At 40.8% G+C, this 23757-nt stretch overlaps 1 protein-coding gene across 2 annotated transcripts in view; it reads right to left on the bottom strand.

The window, feature by feature from the left end:
• The window catches only part of LOC120445909 (Krueppel-like factor luna), a 115534-nt gene extending 98111 nt beyond the window's left edge, over positions 1 to 17423 (bottom strand). The window contains exons 1-2 of one of the 2 annotated variants that reach the window (XM_039626565.2): positions 16568 to 17423; positions 9992 to 10531 (exon numbers count right to left, since the gene is read on the bottom strand). In XM_039626565.2, coding sequence (XP_039482499.2) covers positions 9992 to 10093 — 102 coding nt within the window. In that variant the 5' untranslated portion in view covers positions 10094 to 10531; positions 16568 to 17423. Of the gene's footprint in view, positions 1 to 9991; positions 10532 to 11818; positions 12261 to 16567 lie in introns of those variants that run through there. The other variant, XM_039626566.2, reaches the window with a different exon arrangement.
• Positions 17424 to 23757: the final 6334 nt, after the last annotated feature.

Raw genomic sequence — 23757 nt, 5'->3', positions numbered from 1 at the left:
CGCACCCCAGCAAAAATAAAACGGAAAACTCATTCCATTCGCTTTACAAACCCAAGTACAAGGCAATCATATTGATGCCCTTTCGAAGGGTATGTCATTCTGTCATCCAGTTGACATATCAATATCCCCTAAAGCCTAAATGGGATGAGCAGTTGGGTGACTTGTGAATATAGCAAGATTTACGAAGGATAAGGAGGTTTCTATTGTTACTCCCAAGAGATACTTTTATATATTAAGCTGCCTAATTGGTTTTCTTAGTAGTGTTTAATGTTTTTAAAAAGTTGCCTGTTTTAGCTTGCTCTTCAAGCGCTTAAGTATTCGTATTAAGCATTTTGATAAGCATGTTACTCTTAGGGACCCTTTTAACTTCTATTTTTCCACTCCTTCGTGGCGGAAGTGAATATATTAAAAAAGGTAATTTTAAGTGAAACCTTTCCTCTACAGATAAGGGTAAAACAACTTCGACCACATTTATTTTTCCTAATTTCTGGTTTCCCCCTCTTGCGTGCCATAAATTATGTACGACTCACACAAGCGCACACACATCGCCAGCACCCTCCAAAAATATATAAAAAAAAATACAAATAAATAAATAAAAACTCACCCACTCGTCTCGACGTGTGCAAAATTAAACAAAACAGCAAGTGTGCAAAAAATTTAAAATACACAATTTTCAAAATATAAATGTTCGTGCAATTCTCGGTCCTTGTTCGGGCTCTACCCTCCATTTTTTTGGCTCGGGGTTGCTGCTGGTGGTTGGTTTTGGTCTGGTTGGCCTTTTTCAGTTGTTCTACACAATACTCGTATACAACTCGCTGCTTATGCTTTCATTTTTGGCCCAGACATTATTTGCCCAAGACGTTGACGATGGCGGCTTGGCCCGCTTCGGTCTCGTTCTGCTTGTTCTGCTCGTTTACCCGAAGAAATGGAAAACAATTTGTACTTGGATTCGGATGCGGATGGGGATCCGTATTTGTATTTACTCGAAATTTACATAAGAAATAAAACAATGAGTGTGCAATTGGCTGTGGCATAATGAAATTGCGTATCTGCCGCTCAAATGAGCTGGCAATGAAAGATGACGTCGTGGATGTGGAAACAGGACTTCTGCCCGAGGACTAAGGCACGTGGCACTCGAGTGGCCCTCGGCCCTCGGCCATTCGCATTATTAAAAAAGGATTAGTTTGTGCCGCTCGTAAAATTTGTCAGGACATCGCTGGCTCTCTTTAACGACCAGAAATCGCACTTTTTGCGAGATCGAGTTGGCCGGAAAAAGATTCATTTCGGGCATAAAATGGCCGCACAAAAAAATAAACAAGAACAAAATCAATCAATTGCTTAGACCCGTTTTTATGGGCCAACTCGGGGCATCTCTTTAATGGCCCAAAGTTGCTTAAATGCGAAAGGCTGAAATGTATACGGCTGTGTGTATATGTGTGTGTGTTAGTGTTTGTATGTGTGTGTGAGGAGGGAAATTAAGAGTCAACCCACACAGGAGGATTTTTCCAAACGGCGAAAGTGGGTGTAGGCAACCCAACCCACGTCGTCAGATTAGCAAGCGACTCACAATCAGTGAACTCCTCTCGCTAACAAGGCAGGAAATACTGGAAGGATGGATGGGGCTTTCGGAGTGGGGGGAAAACACAACTGTAATTAATACGAAACATATCCACTCATTACTAAGAGACTTTATCAACGGCGCACATCTTCCGACCCGAGGAGCAAAAGAGCAAAAAGAACCAACGACAACCAACGTCAACCTCGAATGCCAACAGAGATGGGTTTGGGAGCACATAGTACTGCAGCATCCTCCACACACACACTCACACACACACACACACACACACACACACACACCTACTGTGTACCGACATAATGATGGGGACGCCAGGATAAGAGCTCTGGCTGGGGGATAACGAGGGGGATATGGGTATGGGATATGGACGGAGAGCCACAAAGATGCCAACTTGATGTATGAGTCTAATAAATACAAATTTATCAGGCAGCAGCCGAAGCATACATAATTGTACAGCCAATTAGGAATGGATATAATTCAAACTTAAAGCTCACAGACCATCGAACGAAGTCCGAATCATCATGTGGTATTTGTATCTGTTAGTGGCTCTGATCAAAATACAAAGTGCAGACCTAATCATGATTTATATACTCGGTCTGACTCACAGTTCAAGTTCTTGGCGGGGAAAATGGCAAGGAAACCGAGGAAACAGCCGACAACCGGCAACTCAATTATGCGCAATTTAGACGAGTCCTTGCCAATCTAATTGTAGGCATTGCATTGCAAAAAAGCCCACCGAACACACGCAAGTTTACTTTTCCACTTTTCTGGGGTGACTGAGGTACACTTCCGCCGTGTTTCCGCTTTCCTGCGAATTATGAAACGCCGCAACAGCTGTGCAGAATTTGAAACCCATGCGGGTGGTTTGCGATCGGGAAAACAAAACCTGGGACTGGAAAACTTCACGTCTAATTGTGGGCCAGTGGAGCTCACATGCCGTGCTCCCGGCGATTATGAAAATAATTACGAAATCAGAAGGGTTTGGCCCCGCAAATGGATGCCAAAGGTTGGGACGACCTAATCAGCTTAGAAGCATAGAAAGGTAATCCCTGGGGAACCATTACATGCCTGACCATTTTTAATGATTTTTACGCTCCCTGCCCTCCATTCTATTCCATTCCCCACTCCAAGAGACACCTCTCGAGCGAAAGAAGACTAATCGGAGTTATGCAAGAAAATCCCGTGTATGGAGTACGGCGTTCGGAGTTCGGAGTTCGGAGTTCGGAGTCTGCGTTTCTGTGGTTTCGAGTGTGAGCCGTGAGTCTGGTTTTCCCGCCGCAAGTTGCAGCAACTTTTCTGGTTAACTCTGCGTGTGGCACAACTGCAGGATGGCAGTAAGCCAATGTGCCAGTGCAACCGCAAGGCAGTCGAGAAGCGAGATGAAACGAGTCGAGACTCTCAGCCAAGAGCCATATCATAAACTTGCACGTAACCAGTGGGAAGGAACCGAGTGCAGTGTTGGCCAGATCGAGCAGCGAACCGTAGTGCGCTGGCGCACTGCGAGAAAAAGTTATGGATTTGCTTTCCATTTACGGGAAATACCCTCAAGATACTGTGGAAAAAGAAACTGGAGTCCGAATCATTAATGATACAACTACATTTATAGGAATCTTTCAATCCGGAATATAATTATCAGCTTTCATCGCAGTCATTTATCAAAATCGAAATCTAGTTAAGAAGTTTGCTGATTAATGCTGGCCATTTGTAATTGATTCTGCAGCTCTTTCTCTCAGTGCACAACGGTGGTTCTGCGCTGCTACTGCTGTCGCATAGTTAAATGCGAGCTGTGAACGAATACGAATACGAATAAGAATACGAATACGAATCCGTACGTAATACGTATATGAGCATCTATTGTAGCAGACGCACACCCCGCACTCGTACTCTTGGGCTCCCAGATAAGCATACACTGGCATTCCGCATCCACATGCCACATTATAAGCATAAATCCAGAGGGCAACCCACAAAAACTATAAAAGGACTCTGGGAAACTGGGGTGGGTGCGACTGCGAGAGCGCGCATTTGATGATTAATTGCAGCCCAGATGATAAATGATTGAGGGTAATAGGAGTAGCAAACGTGGTAGCTGCTGCTTAGTCGGATTTTGGGATGTGTTGCCGAGGGGTGTGGTAGGGGGTAGGGGTTTTCAGGGGGAGTGCCGCATGGTGGCAAGTATTTAAGGCTCACGGACGCCTGGCCCGCACGTTCGCCTTGCCCCTCACGTCGAGCATATTTTCAGCAATTGCACGTATTTCGGATTTCCCCATCCCCCTCGTCGCATCTTCGTCTCCATCGCCCAAATCTTCCACTTCCTTCGCTGCCTTCGCTGCCTTCGCTTCCTTCACTGGGTTCTTCCGACTCTTTTTTTGCTGGCTCTGCTAAAATAACTGTTTTTCTCATCCCGGCTAGACTAAGATTTGGCCATGCACTGAACGAAAATGCTCGTAGGTCGCCACAAATGCTTAGCACATCACTTAGTTTGTACCTAAACGAAATCCTTACGCAACTAGTTAATTAGTTGATTGACAATAGCTCATTTGTAAGGGCTGTTTCCGCGAACTCCTATAGCGCTTCTCGCAGTGTACTGAATGAAGTGTGCGTGTGTGAGTGCGTCGCGTTGCCTTTGGCTTATTAGGTGTAAGTCAATGTGGGTGTGTGCATCTGTCTTCATGAATTTCCCAATGGCAGCATTGTTTTCGGGGGCATTTCTTTTATTTTTTGCCATTCCCTCATTTTTGCCACACTTTTTTGCGTGTGTGTACGTGCCATTTTGGGTTTTGTTACGTTTTTGCGTGTGCTAAATGTTAACTGCTGATTGCATATTGTCCGCTGGGGCGGCAAGGTGGTTGTCGTCGCTGATTTCGGCACTTGTGCGGCGTTTTTGGCCGGGAAAAACAATTGGCACTGAAATAATGTAATAAACAAATGCAACTTTTTTACGTTACACACACATACATACATACATACTACATACATACTGTACGAAGGTACAAAGCGGCTTGATTCGAAATATTTGAAACGCATTAAATGGCAACCGCAGTTGGGTAATCGCTTCAAAATGCGGCAAATGTGGCGTTGGCGATAAAGCCACATCAATGGACACTGATAACTAAGCGAAAATCCAATCGAATCCGCTTAGACGCTTGAATTAAAACCAATATTCTATAACAACATGCAAATCGCCAAATTCTATAAATGAAATGAAATTAATCGCAAATAGATTGGCACCGCTGGCTGAATGGCACTTCCCCCACATTCTCACATTCTCACATTCTCACCCGTTTTCACACGCATGGAAACAAAAGGAATATCCATTGAATTCGGGATTTGGCTCTGCTGTTTATACAGAAATGAAAGAATAACATGCCGAGCAAATCGAAATCAATCTGCAGCATATGAAATAAATTAAGAGTAAAAACCAAATACCATACCCTTGATTGTATTTTGTATTTGTTTTTGTTCGCATATTTCTGCTTTCTCTGCGCTTTCAAATTGTTTTGAGTGTGCAGCATAATTTCCCAGCTTAGATAAACATGCCCGCACAGCTCAAGAAATAGATACAGACACATATACAGATACAGATACAGATATAGATACAAGTACTGGGATACAGCTCCCAGATGCGTATGTAAATTCATAAATAATACATATGCAGATGCGGATTGGTGTTGTTTGCTTTTGCCACTGCCATCAGCGGAGCAATTGGGATCCAGCAGCTGTTCAAACGAGAAGACACAAGTGTTCGACCGACTGACTGAGTGACTGAATGACTGAATGACTGGCAAACCGAATTACGCATCATAACCATAACATAACATAACATAGCAAAACAGTCCCCTCTCGAAAACAATTACAATAAAACAATAAGCAACAGCAAAACGCAGCCGCCGCATCGGAAGCTGGCGGAAGTCAACGGAAATAAACAAAACATCCGCAAGTTCTAATTACAAAAGGCACCAAAACAGCTACGGATTCAGCTACAGAAATACAGATACAGATACAGATACAGATACGAATGCAGATACAGATACAATGAGGGGGTGCACCCGGGCGAAAGGTCGGGGTAGAGAAAGTTTCAATTCGGATTGCGTCTCCTTTCCCTCACCACCCCCTTCCACCTGCCGAAACTTATATTAAATGCTGCAATTCAAAGTTTTTAACCCCGAATCAAATTTAACCGAAGAAATAAAACGCCTAAATGACTCTGGCACGCTGCAATCTGATTCCGAAATGCTCTTACTGAAAATGAATGCATCACATCATAATTTGATACTTATAGAATTGATAATAGCATAATTTATTTGAATATGTACCGATGAAGGTATGAGTGTCATACAAGAAACCATAACAGTGCAGATTTAAATCAACATATCGTATAATCAATTACACGATTTTAAATTTAAAGGCATTAATCACTTCAAATGGCTTTACATAAAACAAAATTAAACAAAAATGAGGAAAACAAAATAAATGCAATCTGATTCATAGTACAATTTTAGGACTTTGAACTCACGAAACTAGTTCAGTTTCAAGTAGCGACTAACTTTTGAATAACTCATAGCATAAGTATGATTCCATTTTAGGGTATTCGAAGCACTCGAATTCAGCGAGCGGGCAAAAACCAAAAAACGTCAACCCCCGACGAGTGTCGGCAATACAAAATACGAAAAGTTATGCAAAAATGTGTACTCGAGTTCAATTAAAAGTTTTTAAGTTGTGCAAATGGAAATGGAACGAGTGCAATGCGTCTTCAACTGCGACTTCCAATTCAGACGCAGAATTCAGAACTCAGACTGAGAGGCGGAACTTTGGCTTAATTGCCGTGTGCCTGGCCGAAAGGAATTTAAATACAGAGAAATTCGTGTAGAACAGAGCTCTGAATTCAGCAGACGATAAGATTAGTATGGTTTCTTTATTTCTTTATTTCTTTATTTCTTTATTTGGCCCCGTGCGGTAATAATACTCAAACCAAATTTGACTCAAGATATTTCGGCAGCAAGCATTTAAAGTTGAAGGCCAGCTGGAAATCGAAGCGAATCGCTAATTTTAGTTTAGCATTCGAATGGGGGGGCATACTTGGGGCATTTGAATACTTTGATTTGGCAAATCTATTTTTTGGCACATTCCGCGAATTTCTGGCTGGCACTAGTTGAGGTTTCAATTGAGGCATGCAGCAAATGAATAAAATAAATCAAACAGCCAACGTTGTTGTGTGTGTACACTAAACAAATAAACTGGAGGTGTGAAAAGTATCTTCAAATTGGTGCGAGCATCAAGCGGTAGCCGAGTGGGCATGGATTCGAATGAGATACAAGCTACAAGATACAAGATACGAGCCACAAAGTGGGAGGTTGAAGGAGCAGCCTCTGGCGAAGAACCCTCCGTCTTATCGCAGATTTCCCTCGCCGAGTGAATTACGACTTTGCGTTTGATGGGCAAACAAAAAATGCAAAATGAAACACAAAATACAAAATACAAAATAATATAAGAAGAAGTACGAAGCCGGAGCAACTGAAAGCGACACCGAATACGAAACCGAATCCGAAACACAATCTTCTTATGCGTCAGGTTTTTGATAACACCAGCCCAACGAGAAAACGCCAACGGCATTTCTTAACAATAATACGAGCAAAACAACGGCCAACAAAGCTGTCTGCAATCAGCTGGCGGCGGCTTCGATTCGTTTTATCAGAGCGACCAAGAAAACCAAAAAAGCCAAAAGAAAATAATAAATAAAATACAAGCCAAACAGAAAGCGAAAAAGCACACAAACACCCACACACACACACACATATGCATATTAAGTGTGCGAAAAAATTCGCAAAAAGTACAAGTATGAGAGCTATGTATTTAGTATATATATTATGCATGCCCTCAGATGATAACCGCCTCTGGTCGCCGACTGCTCGCGAATTTTACTTATTTATGGGCCGGCATCTATTTACTTGGCTCTTCCTCTTGTTCGCTTTTTGCACACATATATGTATAGTAGTATAGCCCATAAATGTTTGTACAGTGGCGTGCAAGTATGAGTACATGTTTGCTACTTTTGACTGTTGGCCTAAATAAAAGAAGGTATTAGTTAAGCAAATGAACCCAAATTTTTACTATTGATTCTTTGATTATTTATTTACAAATTCTTAAAAAAAAATAACAACAATGTAATTCTCTTCGTTAGGAAAAAATAAAATTTAAATTAACTCGCATGTACTCAATTATGCTCAATTTGAATTTTTAAACAAAAGCTTATCTTTTAGTACTTTGTCCAAAGACCCTTATTTCTAATGACGCTATTTATTCGCTTTGGCATACTTTCCACCAGATTTTGAATAATTTCTTTTGGAATAGCTTTCCATTCTTGCTGGATTCGTTGCCACAACTCGTGTTGGTTTGCTGCAACCGATTCGTAGAGTCCCAATCGTCTTTTCACAATCGACCACAAATTTTCGATTGGATTGAGATCAGGACTCTGAGCTGGCCACTCCATTAACTTAAAGTCTTGATTTCCGATCCATTCCTTCACGATTTTGGACGTGTGTTTCGGATCTCCATCTTGCTGGAATGTGATATCACTCTCATCATAAACGCATTTGTCAACAAAATCGCAAAGATGGGTCTGCAGAATATCTAAATAGTCCTCTTTTTTCATAATTCCTTCTATTTTCTTTATTGGTCCAATGCTCCACCAGGTAAAACAGCTCCAGACCATGACATTTCCTCCTCCGTGTTTTACTGTTTCCTGTACGTGCCGTCTTTGCAGCGACTCTCCAGGCTTTTTCCAACAATATTGTTTTCCGTCCGACTGGTATCGATTGAATTTTGATTCATCAGACCATATAACTTTTTCCAGTCGTCCACTTCCCAATTTTTATGTGCCTTCGCAAATTTTAGCCGTGCTTTTATATTTTTATCGGACAAGGCGGGTTTCTTTTTTTTTAATTCGGAAACGTATCCAATACGCTTAAGTGCTCGACACGCTGTCCACTGGCTGACAGGCTTGCCTATAGCTACAGAAGCATCCTTGGGTCTACAATTCTTATCCTTTTTAATATTTTGCATCATAAGCCGCGCATCTGCATCGGTCAACAATCGACGTGGACCACTTCTTTGAATTTTGGGTACCGCGTTTCGCCTTTTTTGAACACGAATGACTGCTGACTGGCTTATATTTAACTTCCCAGCTATTATTCGCGTCGAAAATCCATTTTCAGTAAGGTTTATCACTGAATCTTCAACATTTATTGGCAATTTCTTCATATTTTACGTTTTAATACTAGTTAAGAGCAAAAACACGTGGAGATTCGTACCTTTTTGGTTGAAAGCTTTTATATTTATACTTTGATATTAAACTTTCTTAAAAACAAACGGTAAATTCTAAAATTAAACTTTTAGTTGAATCAGCTGTCCAACTTTTGTTGAAAAGTTCAAATTGAGCATAATTGAGTACATGCGAGTTAATTTAAATTTTATTTTTTCCTAACGAAGAGAATTACATTGTTGATATTTTTTTTTTAAGAATTTGTAAATAAATAATCAAAGAATAAACAGTAAAAATTTGGGTTCATTTGCTTAACTAATACCTTCTTTTATTTAGGCCAACAGTCAAAAGTTGCAAACATGTACTCATACTTGCACGCCACTGTATGTGCATACATGTATAGGGTATGTATATAAATCTTATGGCATACACACAGTTTCGCTTATCAAGAGTTTATAATTTTTAGCAATTTAATTTTAGCCCACGCTCGTGCAGGTAAATTCAAGAGAGTGTGGGACCTTGAAACGGTTTCTTCTTTTCATTCACTTTTTATTGGGCAGCGAAACAAACAAAAGATCACGGGTGATCTTTTTCCATGGGTTCATTAAGTTCCCTGTCGCATATATGTATATTTATGTATGTATGTACATATGTGTTACGCAATGGCTTTCAAGGAAGTGCGCCTAAAGTCGGTTAATGCTTCGATAAAATACCAGCGACTGGCCTAAGAAGTTGAGTCTATGATAAATGGCTAAATGCTAAATAAATAACGAACAAACTAAGGGGGTGACGTCAGCTGGGGGAAAATTATAGAGGAAAGTGGAAAGGGTAGAAATTTGATTTATGTTTATAGACTTAAAAGCCACCAACACAATAGGAATGCCCGAAAGGAATTATGAAATCGAATAGGGCGAACTACTTATTTTTGGAAAAATCAAAATCGAAAAGTCTGAAGACGAATCAAAACGTTTCTAGTGAAGAGGACACAATGCTTTAATATTTGTTATTCAGCTAAACTTTGGCCAACACCATTGAAATAAAATGCTCACCATTCCGACAAATACCTTTAAGACAGTGTTCATTTCGGAGTCACAGGGTAGTTGACAAACCTAACTCGGGTTATTTATTCACTTCTGCGGGTATTCATCGAAACTCACCTGTTGCCATTGATCCTCGATCGACGGCTGCGACGAGTAGTAGCCGGTGGTGCAGATCCGCTCCAGCTCGCTGAAGATGTTGCCACTCGGAAGGATATCCATCTTGATATCCTCTTCCTCGCACCGCAAAAACTCTAGGGACTCCGTTTTGAGGCCGTTTTTAAATGTTTCAGGAAGTGTTGGTGGGGCAACAATTTGAGGTTGCTTTTGATGCAATTTTGATTTGATTGGCTACGACGATTGATTACGATTACTTAGAGCGACAGATATATTTTGATTGGCTTAATTTGATTTCAGACAGATTGCTGCATCCCGACGATGACCGATGCTGCGATGGACAGCATTTTAGCACTCGCGATTGAATATATATATGAATAATATACAGCTAATATGTAATTATCTACACTTTGCACACGCTCGTCATTTAAAAGTGGAATTTTTTGGTTTCTTATGCACTTAAGATTTATTTCATTTCAGCACTTTCATTCAGATTTCCGATTTCAGATTCCAATATTTTTGTGGCCTCTCGTGTGTTGGTTTCTGCAAATAAAAAAGTGCAAATATAAACATTAATCACACTGTTTCACTGTTTTCCATAGTTGTTGCTTAACCCCAATTATTTTCTAGGCAATTCGCTCCATTTTCGTAATCCGCCTTTTCCCATACATTTTCGCCGACTCATCGAGATCGAGAATTAATAATTCTCTTTTATTTTTATGGTTTTTATGTTTTATATGTTTTTGGAACTAGGCAAAGCTTATTTTCCCAGCTAGCTGCTGGCTGACTATCCCGCTGGCTCACATTTTCATATCGCTCTGGGATCGTTTTAGCCAAGCTCAACACTTTTTCACTATCAAAACACCGTTTTGGGTCAGTAACCCCGATTCGAAACACACACCCATACCTATATATGTACATACATATATGTATGTATATATATATTTGTATGTATGTGTGTGTATCTATGTACATATATCTATGGCCATGCAGGCGACGGTGTTGGGTTCGAATTTTATTATTATGATAGTCAACAGGGGCTCGGTTTTGAGCTACGGACCCGGGTTTCGGCCGCAACTGGCAACTCAGGCTGTGTTTTTCTTTAATTTCTAAGCCTTGTCCCCCTCACTCCTCGCTTCTCCTGCCACAAACACATACAAATAATTATGCGAGTGTGTGTGTGTGTGAGTGTGTTTGTACGTGCATGTGGCGGTGTAAACCCGGTCTGTTGTCGATTTTTACTACCTGTTTCTTGTTGTTGTTTGAGCCGGGCTCTTTCACAACGTTTTCGTGTTAACTGAAAAAGAACCACCACAGCCAAAACCCAAATTCGTTGACCGACCGTCCGTGTGCAGTTTTGGACTTCTTTTTTCTTTTTCCCCCTGTATTATGTTTTTCAACTTGTTTTTTTCTCTTTGGTACAGTTTTGTTTTTGTTGCTGCATGCGGCATTTGGTATTCGGTATTCGGCATTCGGCACTCGGCAGCGGTTTCCCTCTCTTTTTCTGGCCAAATTAGAACTTTGCAATGCATTTCTGTTGGCCCTGGTAAAAGCAACTTTCATTACTCAGCCGCCCGCCAGTGGGAGAATTATGTGGGAGGTCGATGAATGTCGCTGATGACGGGAAAAGCAGACTGCAGCTGTATCTATTCTTTTAGACCTACACCAGAGGAAAATCAGCGCTTTTCCGTGTTCTTGAGCCACAGGAAAAACCATAATAGATGCATAAAAGCAGAACTTCTAATCTATTATGTTGCATAAATGATTAAGCACAGAATGCAATGTAACTAAGCGTTAGATAAAGCCAATAAGCAATGCATCTATTCTTACTTTCCTGATGGCAAAAATATGCAACTTGATGGTCTGTTTATCACAATGTGGTCCTTCCTCACTTGAGTGGTACATCTTGGCTATTTCTCCGAGTGTACTTCGCTCCCTTCCACAATCACAGACGATGGGCCACAGTCAATGGCATTTTTATGTTCTTGACTCTGCCCCATGTGTCTCTGTGTGTCTGCCATATCATTTCAGTTCAGTTCTGTTCGGTTCGGTTCGGTTCTGGTCTGGTATGTTCTGTTCGCTTTGTTGGCTGGCTCCCTGGTCTTTGACAATAAGCATGGCTTATTGATTTTCCAGCAGCATTCGAAGGCATTTTCATCCCGAACCTTTCACACACTTGTCCTGCGCTCTGAACTCTTCCTGTTTTATTGTTAGCCATCCAATCGCCCCCCCTTCCCATCCCTCGGCGGTCGTTTTCATTTTGATTATCGAACATTTTTATCGCTAGACATTTTTACAAGTTTGTATTATATGTGTATAAAATGGAGAAAAGAACATTAGATAGAATAGGGGAAGCGAATCGAAACAAAAAGTTATGTCTGGGGTACAGTTTTGGGTCCAGTCTGGTTGTTTGTGCTTTTGGCCCCTGTCCAAAGGGTTCGTTTTGGTTTGGTTTGACTTGGTTTGGCTTGGTTTGGATGGCCGCTTCGCAGTTCGCATTTCGCCTTTCGTATTTCACTAGAAACACGAAACTCGATACGCCTTTCGTATTGAACTTTGAGTTTTGCGTCTGGCCGGAATGGCCGTTTGGTCTAATTAACTGCTAACCCAGTTTTGGGGCGCTATCGCTCAAGTGAAATCAAATAAAGGAGCGTGCTCCGTACAGCTGCTCATTAAGTTTGCGATACGAAAATCCCGGCCCACCAGACACCAAACACCAGACACCGAAAAACAAAAACCCACACAAGGCAGACCTTTGCCTCCCCCAAGGAATCTCTCAGCTGCATTTATGAGTGCATCAACAACAGCAGCAACAACAGTCGCAGCGCAGCAGAGGCAGCAGCAACATCCATGGCAGACACACGTAAAGATACTTTACTCAAATACCCTTCAATCAACAACTTAACGCGCCACGAGGGCAGACAACCACGTTAACTTCCCCGATTCTTCCCTCGTCTTCTTCTGCCTACGTGCGTTTTAATTTTAATTTTTTTCTTCCCCCGGCCGCTCCATCATGTTGCTGCTGCGATGTTGCTGTTGCTGTTGCTGCTGCTGCTGCTGCTGCTGCTGCTGCGTGGCCACTTCAGCGCTCAAGTTGATTTGGATGTGAGTTTGGAGTCGGCGGAGTCTCGAGCGGTTTGTTTTTGTTTTGTTTTCCATTTTCGAAACGGAATTTTAAGCGCTAAGAAAGCGCGGGATCCCTCAATGTTGTTGCTGCTGCTTCTGCTGCTGATTGTTGTTGCTGCACATCAGAAACAGAAACAGAAACAGAAACAGAACCACATCGCAACGACCTTAACGGGCAGCCAGACTTGCGACTTGGACTTGGATCCACTCAGTCGACAGCAGCAGCAACAGCAAAAGCAGCAACAATAGACAGTGAAAACGTCATCAGCAGTCCAACGGGTATTTGCCTGCATTTGTGAGACTTTGTAGCTGCTTTTCATCTTCCATTTCTTCGGCTTGGGGACCGGCACACAGAGAGAAAAACTGCACAGGCACTTATCTCTATTTTACTAGATTACTATCAGTACTATAGGTTTAACAAATGCAAAAGGATGTAGGTGAATAATGTTTGTGAGTGAGTTCTAATCACTTATTAATAACAATTTTCATCACACTAAAGATCTGCATTTCTGTGCCTAATATGCATTCTGTGAGTTTTCAAACATTTTCTCGCCGTGCACAATGACATGGCAACAGCAAGACGAACCCAAATGAAATGAACTTCATTCCCCGAACTTGATTTGCCTGCTCCTACGCAAAGGGGACAAGCTCTTCTCACATTGTATGATTTCCTGCTCGTATTATCCCCCATCCCCCATCCCCAACCCCCATTTCCCATCCCCCAATCCCCATTCTCCAGCTCCAGCGTTCAGTCACCCACATACGATACGAAACGAGTATACTCTTAGTTATGTGGCATATAGCATAGCACACAGGCCAGAAGCAAATCAACACTTTGTTCATTTCACACGTGAATTGCTGCAGAGCAAAAGCAGGCGGAATGAAAGGGGAAGTTTTCATGGCTTGTCTATTTTTATATCGCATTTTGTTTACATTCCAATTCGAGTGGGAATTTTCCTTTAGGAAATAGGAAAATGGGAACAGGAATAGGAATGGCAGGCACACGCATTCTCAATTAGAAAATCCCATTTCATTTTCTGCTGTTGCGGTTGCACGCGGATTGACATTGAAAACATTGAAAACATTGAAAACATTGAGAACACAGGCAACACAACTTCCATAAGCAAATTCGAGCTCCTTTATCATATTACACATGGAAAAAAGGACTTTTAAAACAAGTTCTCAGAGCTGTTGATTTATTTATTTACTATAAATTCAAGTAACTAAAAATGCTGTGCAAAACAATAATTCGCCCTTATCAACGTATAAGTCATCAAGTTTTTAATATACAGCCAGTGCTGGAATTTCATACACATTTAGATTTATTTCAGATGATTCGAGTATTTATTTAAAGCGAGTATTTTTAGAACAAGTTTCCAGATGGGAAATCTCACGTTTTTCTATCTGCAGAGGCCACAGTTTCGGGGGAATATTTAAGGAGGTTGAGGAGGTTTTAGGGTTGGAGTTCGGCATTTTGCTGCGGCTTCTTTGCGGTTGCCGGCAATTAATTCATATTAGGGCAAAAATGTTGCTTTTGGATTTGTACCTGTTGGCAGGGATATGCACGTTATGCCACCGCAAAGGAAGTTCGGAAATGCTGTCAAGAGATTTCCTTGCCATTTTCCATCTCACACAAAATGACCAGCAGAACAAGAGGCAATCCAAGTCCGAGCCGGATGGAAATGGAAATGGAGATGGAGATGGAAATGGAGATGGCGACTTAGATGGAAAACTGCTGGAGGGCAGATAAGACAATGAATGAAGAAATTCCCTTTTTTATTTCGGTTCGGCCGTTCGCGTCATTTATTTTTAGTTGCCAAACTGCTTGTGTGTTTATAAACAAAGCGTTATTTATGTTCTCTATTTTATTTTCGTTCAGCAAAATAAATATTAATAAAGACCGTGGCGCGTATATATCAAGGCGACAGTTCGACGGGGGCACTTTATTTTCGGCCTCCCGACACATGTGGCATCCCCTTTAATTGGGTCTGGGTCTGGACCCAGAATCCCATAAATATACGACTAAGTCCTCCGAGAAGATGGTCTTCGTGCAGGCGAGAGTGATTTTGAAAACCATTAGCGGGTAATAACCACACTCCCCCATTTCATTAGCGCCAATCTGGAGGAACACTCAGCACCGAGTAATTGGATTACAAAGCGAAGCTATCAGTAAATATTTAGTGTACCAAGAACCAGCCACTACGTGTATATGACAACCTGTGCCCCTTCATTTCTGTTGACATTCGGCGGAAAGTGTAAGGGGAGACCGGTGCAAGCCGAGCTGAAAGCGATTCGAATTAATCGCACAACAAATGCATTGGCTGTTCGATCCGCCAGCAAATACGAGTATATACTGCTACATATATGTATGTATATTGCCATATATAGATTGCCATATAGCTATTCATATTTATACGATTATGGATGGCGGCGCCGGCGAGTCAACCGCATTTCAAATCGAATTCTATCCAGACACTGCATGAATCAGATGCAGAATACGTGATCCGATCGATGCAAATGTATCGCCAGCTAAAAGTATTCGCTGTAACAAAAGTCACAGTACGAGAATCTGGAACGGAACCGATTAGACGACTCGATTTTGGCCGTAGTCGAGCGATGAGTGTGGGTTGTTCAGTGGAAAAATATCATATAACTCTTTATCACTGGCGTTTTTGTCCTCCGACCATACTCATACTCTTAGATTGTTTTGGGGGTTCGCCAATTGGAAGCCAAACACGATAAACGTTCATATAACATAACATGCTATTTTGGAGCTATCTATTGCTGTATTTCGGTACTACGCTTACTTTAAACTTTCAAGTGAATCATCAGCTTAACTATTATTAAAAGTTATTTGAAATGAATTTAATTTATTCAAGTGCAGAAAGCTTTTTTAACACGAAACTTACTGACTCAGTGACAAATATTTTATACTGTGAATGCTCTTGTTTCTTAAGAGGTATGATAAACTTTTTAAAATACAATCTACTATTTTTTTAAATTATTCATTTTTAACCGATCTCTATAATATTTTTATGTGTTATAATGTTAAAAACACAACTTTCAAGAACAATTATTTCGCTCTAGAGCAAGCAAACACTGCGTTTTGTATTTTTGAAATGTATTACTATTCTAACATTAAATAACCCGATGAAATTTGATTTTTTTCTCTGTGTTTCGTTCGCCAGCCTTTATTACCGTGAGTAATTGTGCATTCTGAGGGGGGAAGGGGGTGGTTGGTGGGGTGGTGGGGAGTGGGGGTCTGTCCAGTGATTCACAATTCACAGCGGACGTGCTAAAATTTACACTTGCCTACAGGATAGCGGTGAATCAAAGCCGCACTTCGCACTCGCCAGTTAATGAGCTTTCAATTTCGGTCTTTGCTTTTATTTGGCTCGCGATTTTCCTACATTTTTCTTTATTTTCTCTCATTTTCCTACCCAGCCATCGTACCTGGCTAACTCGTTGTTGCTGCTGCTGCTGTTGCTGCCGCTGGTATATCTGCAACACTTGCCACCGTAACTGCAATGATTTTTTCCTTCCTTTTTGTTGTATTTGCAAACTCGTTTGCACACAAACACACCGACACACTAACACCGACGCGACGCCGGCTAAGGCAATAACAACAACTCAACGAACCAGCACATAAAATAATAATATTAGCAACAACGATCGCACACCGATAAGAACTTAGTCGTATACTCTTCACACAATGATTGCTTACTGCTGCTGTTGGTGTTGTTGTTATTCTAGTTGTTGTTGTTTCAGCGAATTTTTCACGGCTTTAATTCGCTTTTCCAATAATTCCGCTGTATTTACAATTGTATCTTGAATTTCACTTGTTCCGCTAGCCGGCGCTTTTTGTTTGGATTCGTAATTTAGATGGTGTGGGGGCGGAGGGAGGGGGGGCTTTTCTTATGCAGTAGCACTTGTGTTTTCCTAGCTGTTAACAACAACCATCGGTTGGTGTTTTATCAAACTTGTCAGCTTATCAGAGCCGAAGAAGATACACTGCTCGTTTATTTTTATTTCTTCTTTTTTTTCTTTCTTTTTTTTTTTGTTTACATGCGCTGCTCACACAGATACTCGCGCACACACGAACGCAACCATGGCATATAAACAAATTGGCAATCCGTTGGGTTTCGTACTCGTATCTTTCAGATCGGCGTTTTTTGTTGTTGTTATTTTTGGCCAAAATAATTATCTGTGCGATTACATAGATTCATCCGATAACTGCGTTGGCGACTGCGACTGCGATTTTCCGAATAACCGGCAGAAAAGAGGACGTGAGAAAAACGCGTCTTTCCGCTTCGACTTCTGAAATTTGACTGTTACGCGTCTGTAAAGCGAACTATGTTAGAGCCCCAAGTCGCCGAGTTATGTTAACCGCAGTGTTATGTTTCGGCTGCACGAAATGTTAAGCTTATGTTAAGTGCATCTGACGGATTGAGAGATAAGAACTGCAATCGGTGGCGATTTAAGAAGACTTTTGTGGCAGCTAGTCTTATTAGCAGGTCTCTGCTGCCATTTCAGCAAACAATTGTTAATTAATAATAGTCGTAAAACCATTTACCAAACTTGCATACATATGTACATATGTACATATATGTATGTATACTTAAAATCATTAATTATTAAATCATATAGTGAATACCGCACAAGCAGCTTGTTAAAACCTAGTATTGGAGTAAACCACTTTATAAAATTTAAAAAATTTATAAGGCCATATCAAGGTTTTTTAATTACAGTACACGTGTAAAAGATAACAAATAACATTGCACTTTGTCTGTACAAAAGCATTTATCAAGTTGAATTTTGCGCAAGAATATAATTTAATAATGTTTTCATAAGAATTAGCATTTTCTGCTAACATACATTACTCATAGTTTAGTCTTAGTTTTAAAAATATTATTTTGAAATATATGCATTAAATCATTTTTTAAAAATTATCTTTATTAATTTAAGCAATAATTCAAATACGTACAAAACATTAAACTATAGTTGTTAAAAACTTTGCTTTGGCGCCAACATAAATGTAATTGCAAGCAGCCACCGTTAAAACTTGACGAAACTCTGTTAGACGTGCGCCGAGAGACTGTTAACGAAGCAGTGGTCGTGAAAATAAAATAACGAATAGGAAATAACGAAGCCGGCTAAGAGAGCGGAGATACTCTTAAATGAGAACTCTCTTAAGCCGAAAATTTAAGGTACATGTTTAGCAAGTTGATTATTAAAAATAAATCAAATAATTTATGTATTAAATAAACAAAGCAAACCAAATAATATATATTTTTAATAAAATACTACACTATTTATTGGGATTAAAATTCCTTTGCTTCAACTGTTATACATTTACGATATTGGGTGCTATGTTAGCTAACAGCTAACAGCCATCTAACATTTAATCCCGGCCATGACAATCAATTTTGATCATTTGGCTAATTAGCCAAATCTGGCCAAAAGGCCTGCTCAAATATTTATGCACTTCCTGTGGTGCTCCAATGGTCCCCATATTGCTTCAATAATTGACAATCACATTGCGTATACGCCTGCCAGCAAAATTATGACAAGCGTGTAATGCGCAGGCAGCTGGCAGTTGGCATAATTGCAAATAAACTAGCAACAATAGCCCTCCGAACCACACACCTACTAACACAGAACAACAGTCGGGATTTAATAAGCTGAATTTCTGTGAGTTGAAAAGTTGCAGCTGCTTTTATAGAAGCTAAGAACTGACGTGCGTCAAGGCTATTTTTTTCAATTCTGCAATATTTGTATAGAATTGTAATTTTAAATGGGATATGTTTTATTTGGATACATATACGATGTCATGGAAAATGGAACTTGTTAAGTTAGGTTCGCTTATGGGAATATTGACTGTAGCTAAGCACATGTGCATGGATGTCCCCCCATCGAGATTATGAGGCGGCAAAGGTGCGTTGACAATTTGACATCTTGCCCTTCGTTTGGCTGCCTTCTAAGTTCTCGGCTCGGATTCGAAGTGCCCATTTCCCCGGTTCCCAGACCCGGCCCCAAACCCATCCCCAGTGTCCAGTGTCCCGTGTTCAGTGCTCAGTGCTCAGTGCTCGGCTCTCGGCTCTAGGGTTTCCAACGGCCGACGGCAGGCGGAAGTCACACAAATCCGTAAATGGCACAGTTTATGCCACCAAAAGCTCTGGCCAAAGTTCGGGCCAAGTTGGGAGCGGCATATTGTCTATTATCGGTGGGCTGCGGGGTCGGAAATGTGGGAGGGGGGGAATGGGAGGTCCAGTGCAATCGTTATTAATATTGATTGGAGCATAAACTGGCGACGGGATTCGGATTCGAGCGGGATCTGCTGTGCATACAGACCGAAATGTTGTCGATTAATTGCGATTATGTAAATGTTAATGTAAAGCGCGTTACAATTTATTATGTTTGCCGGGAGGCTTGCATGCAAAGTGCTCTTGGCCAAATACACATGTGCATGCTAATGTGCGTATCCGTTAGGTTGCCAAGTTTGGCTTATTGATTTAGTAGACGCTGCAAATTGCGCCTTGATAGCGTCTAATGTGACGTTTGTGCAATTGTAATGGAAATTTATGTTTGTCGGTCCATGTATGTTTGCCGTTGTCCACGACGCACCCCTCGCACTTGTAGGGCTCGCAAGTCCACCTGGCCTTAATTACAGGTGTGCCTGTGGCTGTGTCCGTTTCTGTGGCTGCCCACCTTTGGGCCACTGCAGTTTGAGCACTCTCTGGAGTTTCGGGGGAAACAATTACGCTGGCCGACTTGCAGATTAAGTGCAGTCGGGGGACACATAGGCTCGGAATGGGGAGTAGCCACTAGTACTGATCAGGAACTAAGTGTCGGTTGAAAATTAGTTTCACATTTCTGTATTTTAGATGGATTAGTTTTGAATTTTCAGTTCGTAAGTCAATTAACATCATGGTATAAGCCCATTTCCTGCCTTATGTACTATTATAGACGTAATTCTATTCTATTAATAAGTTAAAAATCAAATAAAATGCTATAACACAGAAATAAAAAGTTGGCAGATGGAACACAGACAACTGGATCCTGTGAAAATAAAAAGCCAACTCTGCTTATACATCATCTACCAATTTGCGACTCCAACGAGGCGCTTGTCCATATTAGCCATCAATAACAGCACTTTAAGTACGTATCTCACAGATACAGACTGCTGGAAGCCACCTACTCAACTGGTAAACTGGCGACTGGCAATGGGCAACTGGCAACTGGCAACGGGCAACTGGCGACCGTCTTCGACCAACTGTGCCATTAAGGAAATCATAAAGTGCATAAAATCACAAAGCAAATTGCTCAAAAAACAGGCACAATATGCGCTCGCAGTCGGAATCGCCAAGCAGACAGAAGACACAAGACAGAAGACGACACTTTCCAGCTTAAGCCAATGGCCAAAAGCAACCGAAAGCAGCAGGTTGGGGCTATGGTTAATGCTACGCTTCTGGCCGCCGCTGCTGCCAAAGCGAAAATATTTTGATGTATTCATGGAAACATTTTATGCATGTTAAGTAACAGACAAATCGACGGAAACTTATGCTACGCAGGGTTTTTGGCTGAACGGGGAGGGGAGGGGGCCCATTCGGCTGATTAATAATTTACGTGGTAATATTTCTGTTGCCTGTTACCCCCCGAAAAAAATAAAATAGCAACAAAAGGCTCGAACGAGGTACAGTGGACACCAGCAAAGCTGAACATATGTAGCATTGTGGCAAAGAATAACATAGTGAAATAACAGATATGTATATACAGTTTCCCAAAAAAAAAAAACAGGCAAAGACATTTAAGGTATATTTAATATACCATATACAAATTCGGATGGATCATTTAATTATAATATAAATAGATGTTTACAATATTATCTGGCACACCTTTGAATAGGCAAAACTCGAAAATAATTACTTAACCATCCTAAAAATGTCAACAGACACTAACTGCATTAACTGTTAATGATTTAGTAATCTAACGAAGACTTAAATTTATTAGCCAATAACTTTCATTACTTAATAAAAAAAAAGTACTGAAATCAGACAAAATTATTACCCAAATAAAGCGGAGATCATTTAATGGTTTTTTCCTGTATACCAGGCGGAATAAAGGTGGAAAATTGGCCAAGAAGCTGAAAGAGATGGCGATGTGTGCGTAAGTGAGAGAAAGAATGGGGAAGAAAGAGAAGAGGGTATAAGGAGACAAGGCAGACGCATATGAATTGGAAACTAATCGTGGAATATGAGAATGATTATTATGCACATCACACTAATCATTATCTTTGTCATGGGCAGTTGGGGGATTCGCTACTTCTTCAGCAGAGGGTGGAAAAACTGGGAAAAATCCATAAGGAAAACGTGAAAGAGATGTCTAGCGGGGAGCAGAAAGAGACAAAGCGAGAGTTAACATGTGTGGCTCATAAAAATCTGTTGATATTCATTGCATGTCGCCAGAAGAACTCACTCCAGATAATTTTCTCTTGGTGGGAGAGGAAAACTTTCCCGGCTTAGCTTTGGGCTTAAAGCACATACTTTGCCTGATTTCTTTCGGGCCCCCGTTAATGGCCAAAACAAATGAACATGGCAGGGCATTCATTCATTAACTGCTTTGTCATCCGAGCCACCACCCCTCGCCTTAGGGCCGAAATTAATTTAATTTCTGGCAAATATAAACACTTGCCATCCACTTAGCTGCAGTTCATTGCGTCGAGCAAACAGTCAGCGGCACAAGTTTCCGAGATGAAAAACTTCTTTCAGCCAACTTTTATCCGTCTCTGTTTGCACGTCTTTGACAATTTCAAATTGCCGAGCATGCAAATAGGCGCAGCAACAATAAACCATGCGAATCACACGAGCCAAGTAGAGGGTTAAGATACAAACGGAATAAATGACAAGTCCCAGAAACTCCAACGGATGATTACGAACTGAAGGAGGGGGAAGTTGGTTGCCAATAAAGAGCTAAAAATAAGTTTACGCATGCCGTTTCGCATATCAAGGAGATAGCGATTCTAGAAAAACTGACCAGCGCAATTCGGCGATAGAAGGCGGAAAGGGATAAGATATTGCAGACTTTTGAGATAACATAAAACTACTTGTTAGTTCTCAAGAAGAGCTAAAATTTCTAAACTTTAATTCTCTATTAAGAGATAACAAATTTGAACTGGCTAATCTCTGAGCAATGTTCATTGTTTTGAACTGCCTCATTTCAAAACAGATGACAATGAAATGAGTCGGTTTTATGATGCATTTTATGCAATAAATACAATATACATTCATCATAATCTGTACAAATTATAGGATGTTGAACAAATGGGCCAAGATAATCTCAAATCAGCGCAATATAATGTGTGCATTCCCGCGAAACATTTACCAATTTAATAAACTTTTTTTTAAACCGCAGAGAAGAGCATTTAATTATGAAAGCCAATTGATTTATATGGATATCGTTTTCAGCGTTAATTCGAGCAACTCGCAACTCATTCAGTGCGATCGCAGGGGAAAAATGAAAAGGAATCCAGTGACTGGATTGTAGTGTAGCGGCTTAATGCAGATTAACCCGGCCATTAATTTGCCGGCCTGCAATTAACGAGCAGTTGGCTTAGAAGAGAGCTGTGTAAGCCTCGATTTCACGCCACGTTAGATTAATTAACTTTTTCATAAATAATGGCGAATGCAATTTAATTAAAAGCAAACATTTTTTATTATTTGCCCACGTTTGAGCCGCTGCAGCGGCGCTGTAAAGCGGAAAGCTATTAAAATTGTGTCATCGCGCATTTAATACCTTTTGAAATAAATTCGCATAATTATCGCTGGCGGCAAAGGCTGGTGGGATTTGTATTGCAATTTGCAATTTGCAATTTGTACTTTTCAACTGCCCCAAAGATACGCCACCGAAATGCTTATTAAAGTATCAAAAACAAATACCAGAAAGCCGCCACCAACTCTGCCCATAAAACAAACACCCACTTTGCCGCAGAATTTGCATATTTGTCTCCGGCGGCGGTCGTCATTTTAATAAAAATGTTTGTATAATTTCAGGCAGGTCCTGGGATGATGGGTCGGCTGGAGCGGCTGGAGCGGCTGGAACGCCCCTGCTTGCTTATAAAATTAATTTTAAATTAAACAATTTTAATTATGATTCAATAATCAACAAACACACTGCAGCTTCGTCAATGTTGTCGCAGACTTTCAACAATGCAAATATTGGTTTACGGCCATAAAGGCCCAGCGACCAGCCCATTAATCCAACCGCTCGACTATTGCAAATTGTTTAATAGCCGCCTTTTCTTTTTAATGCTTGCAAAAGGAATGTATTGTCATAATGTTGTGCTATAATTTTTAATCTGGAATCACTTAACTCTGGACTCGCTTCGCATCTGCTAGTTCAATTAAGCGGAGAATTTAAGAATTTGTATTGCCTGCAAAATGGCAAAAATTCAGTACTCCCATCATTGGGTTAGTACCAATATCAATGTTAATTCAATGAGCAGATGCTGTTGTTTCCACCGAAAATTAACATTACTGCATTGCAAACAAAATTTCTCAAATGTATAATATTCTAATTTGCCATATTGATTGGCAATAATATATTCCTAAGGCAACATTTGCGCCATAAACCTGTTTCACGTGGCT

The sequence above is a fragment of the Drosophila santomea genome, chromosome 2R (genome assembly GCF_016746245.2).
Source record: "Drosophila santomea strain STO CAGO 1482 chromosome 2R, Prin_Dsan_1.1, whole genome shotgun sequence".
Taxonomy (NCBI): Eukaryota; Metazoa; Arthropoda; class Insecta; order Diptera; family Drosophilidae; genus Drosophila; species Drosophila santomea.
The sequence above is the reverse complement of the archived record's forward strand: the minus strand, read 5'-3'. Positions and strand labels throughout refer to the sequence as shown.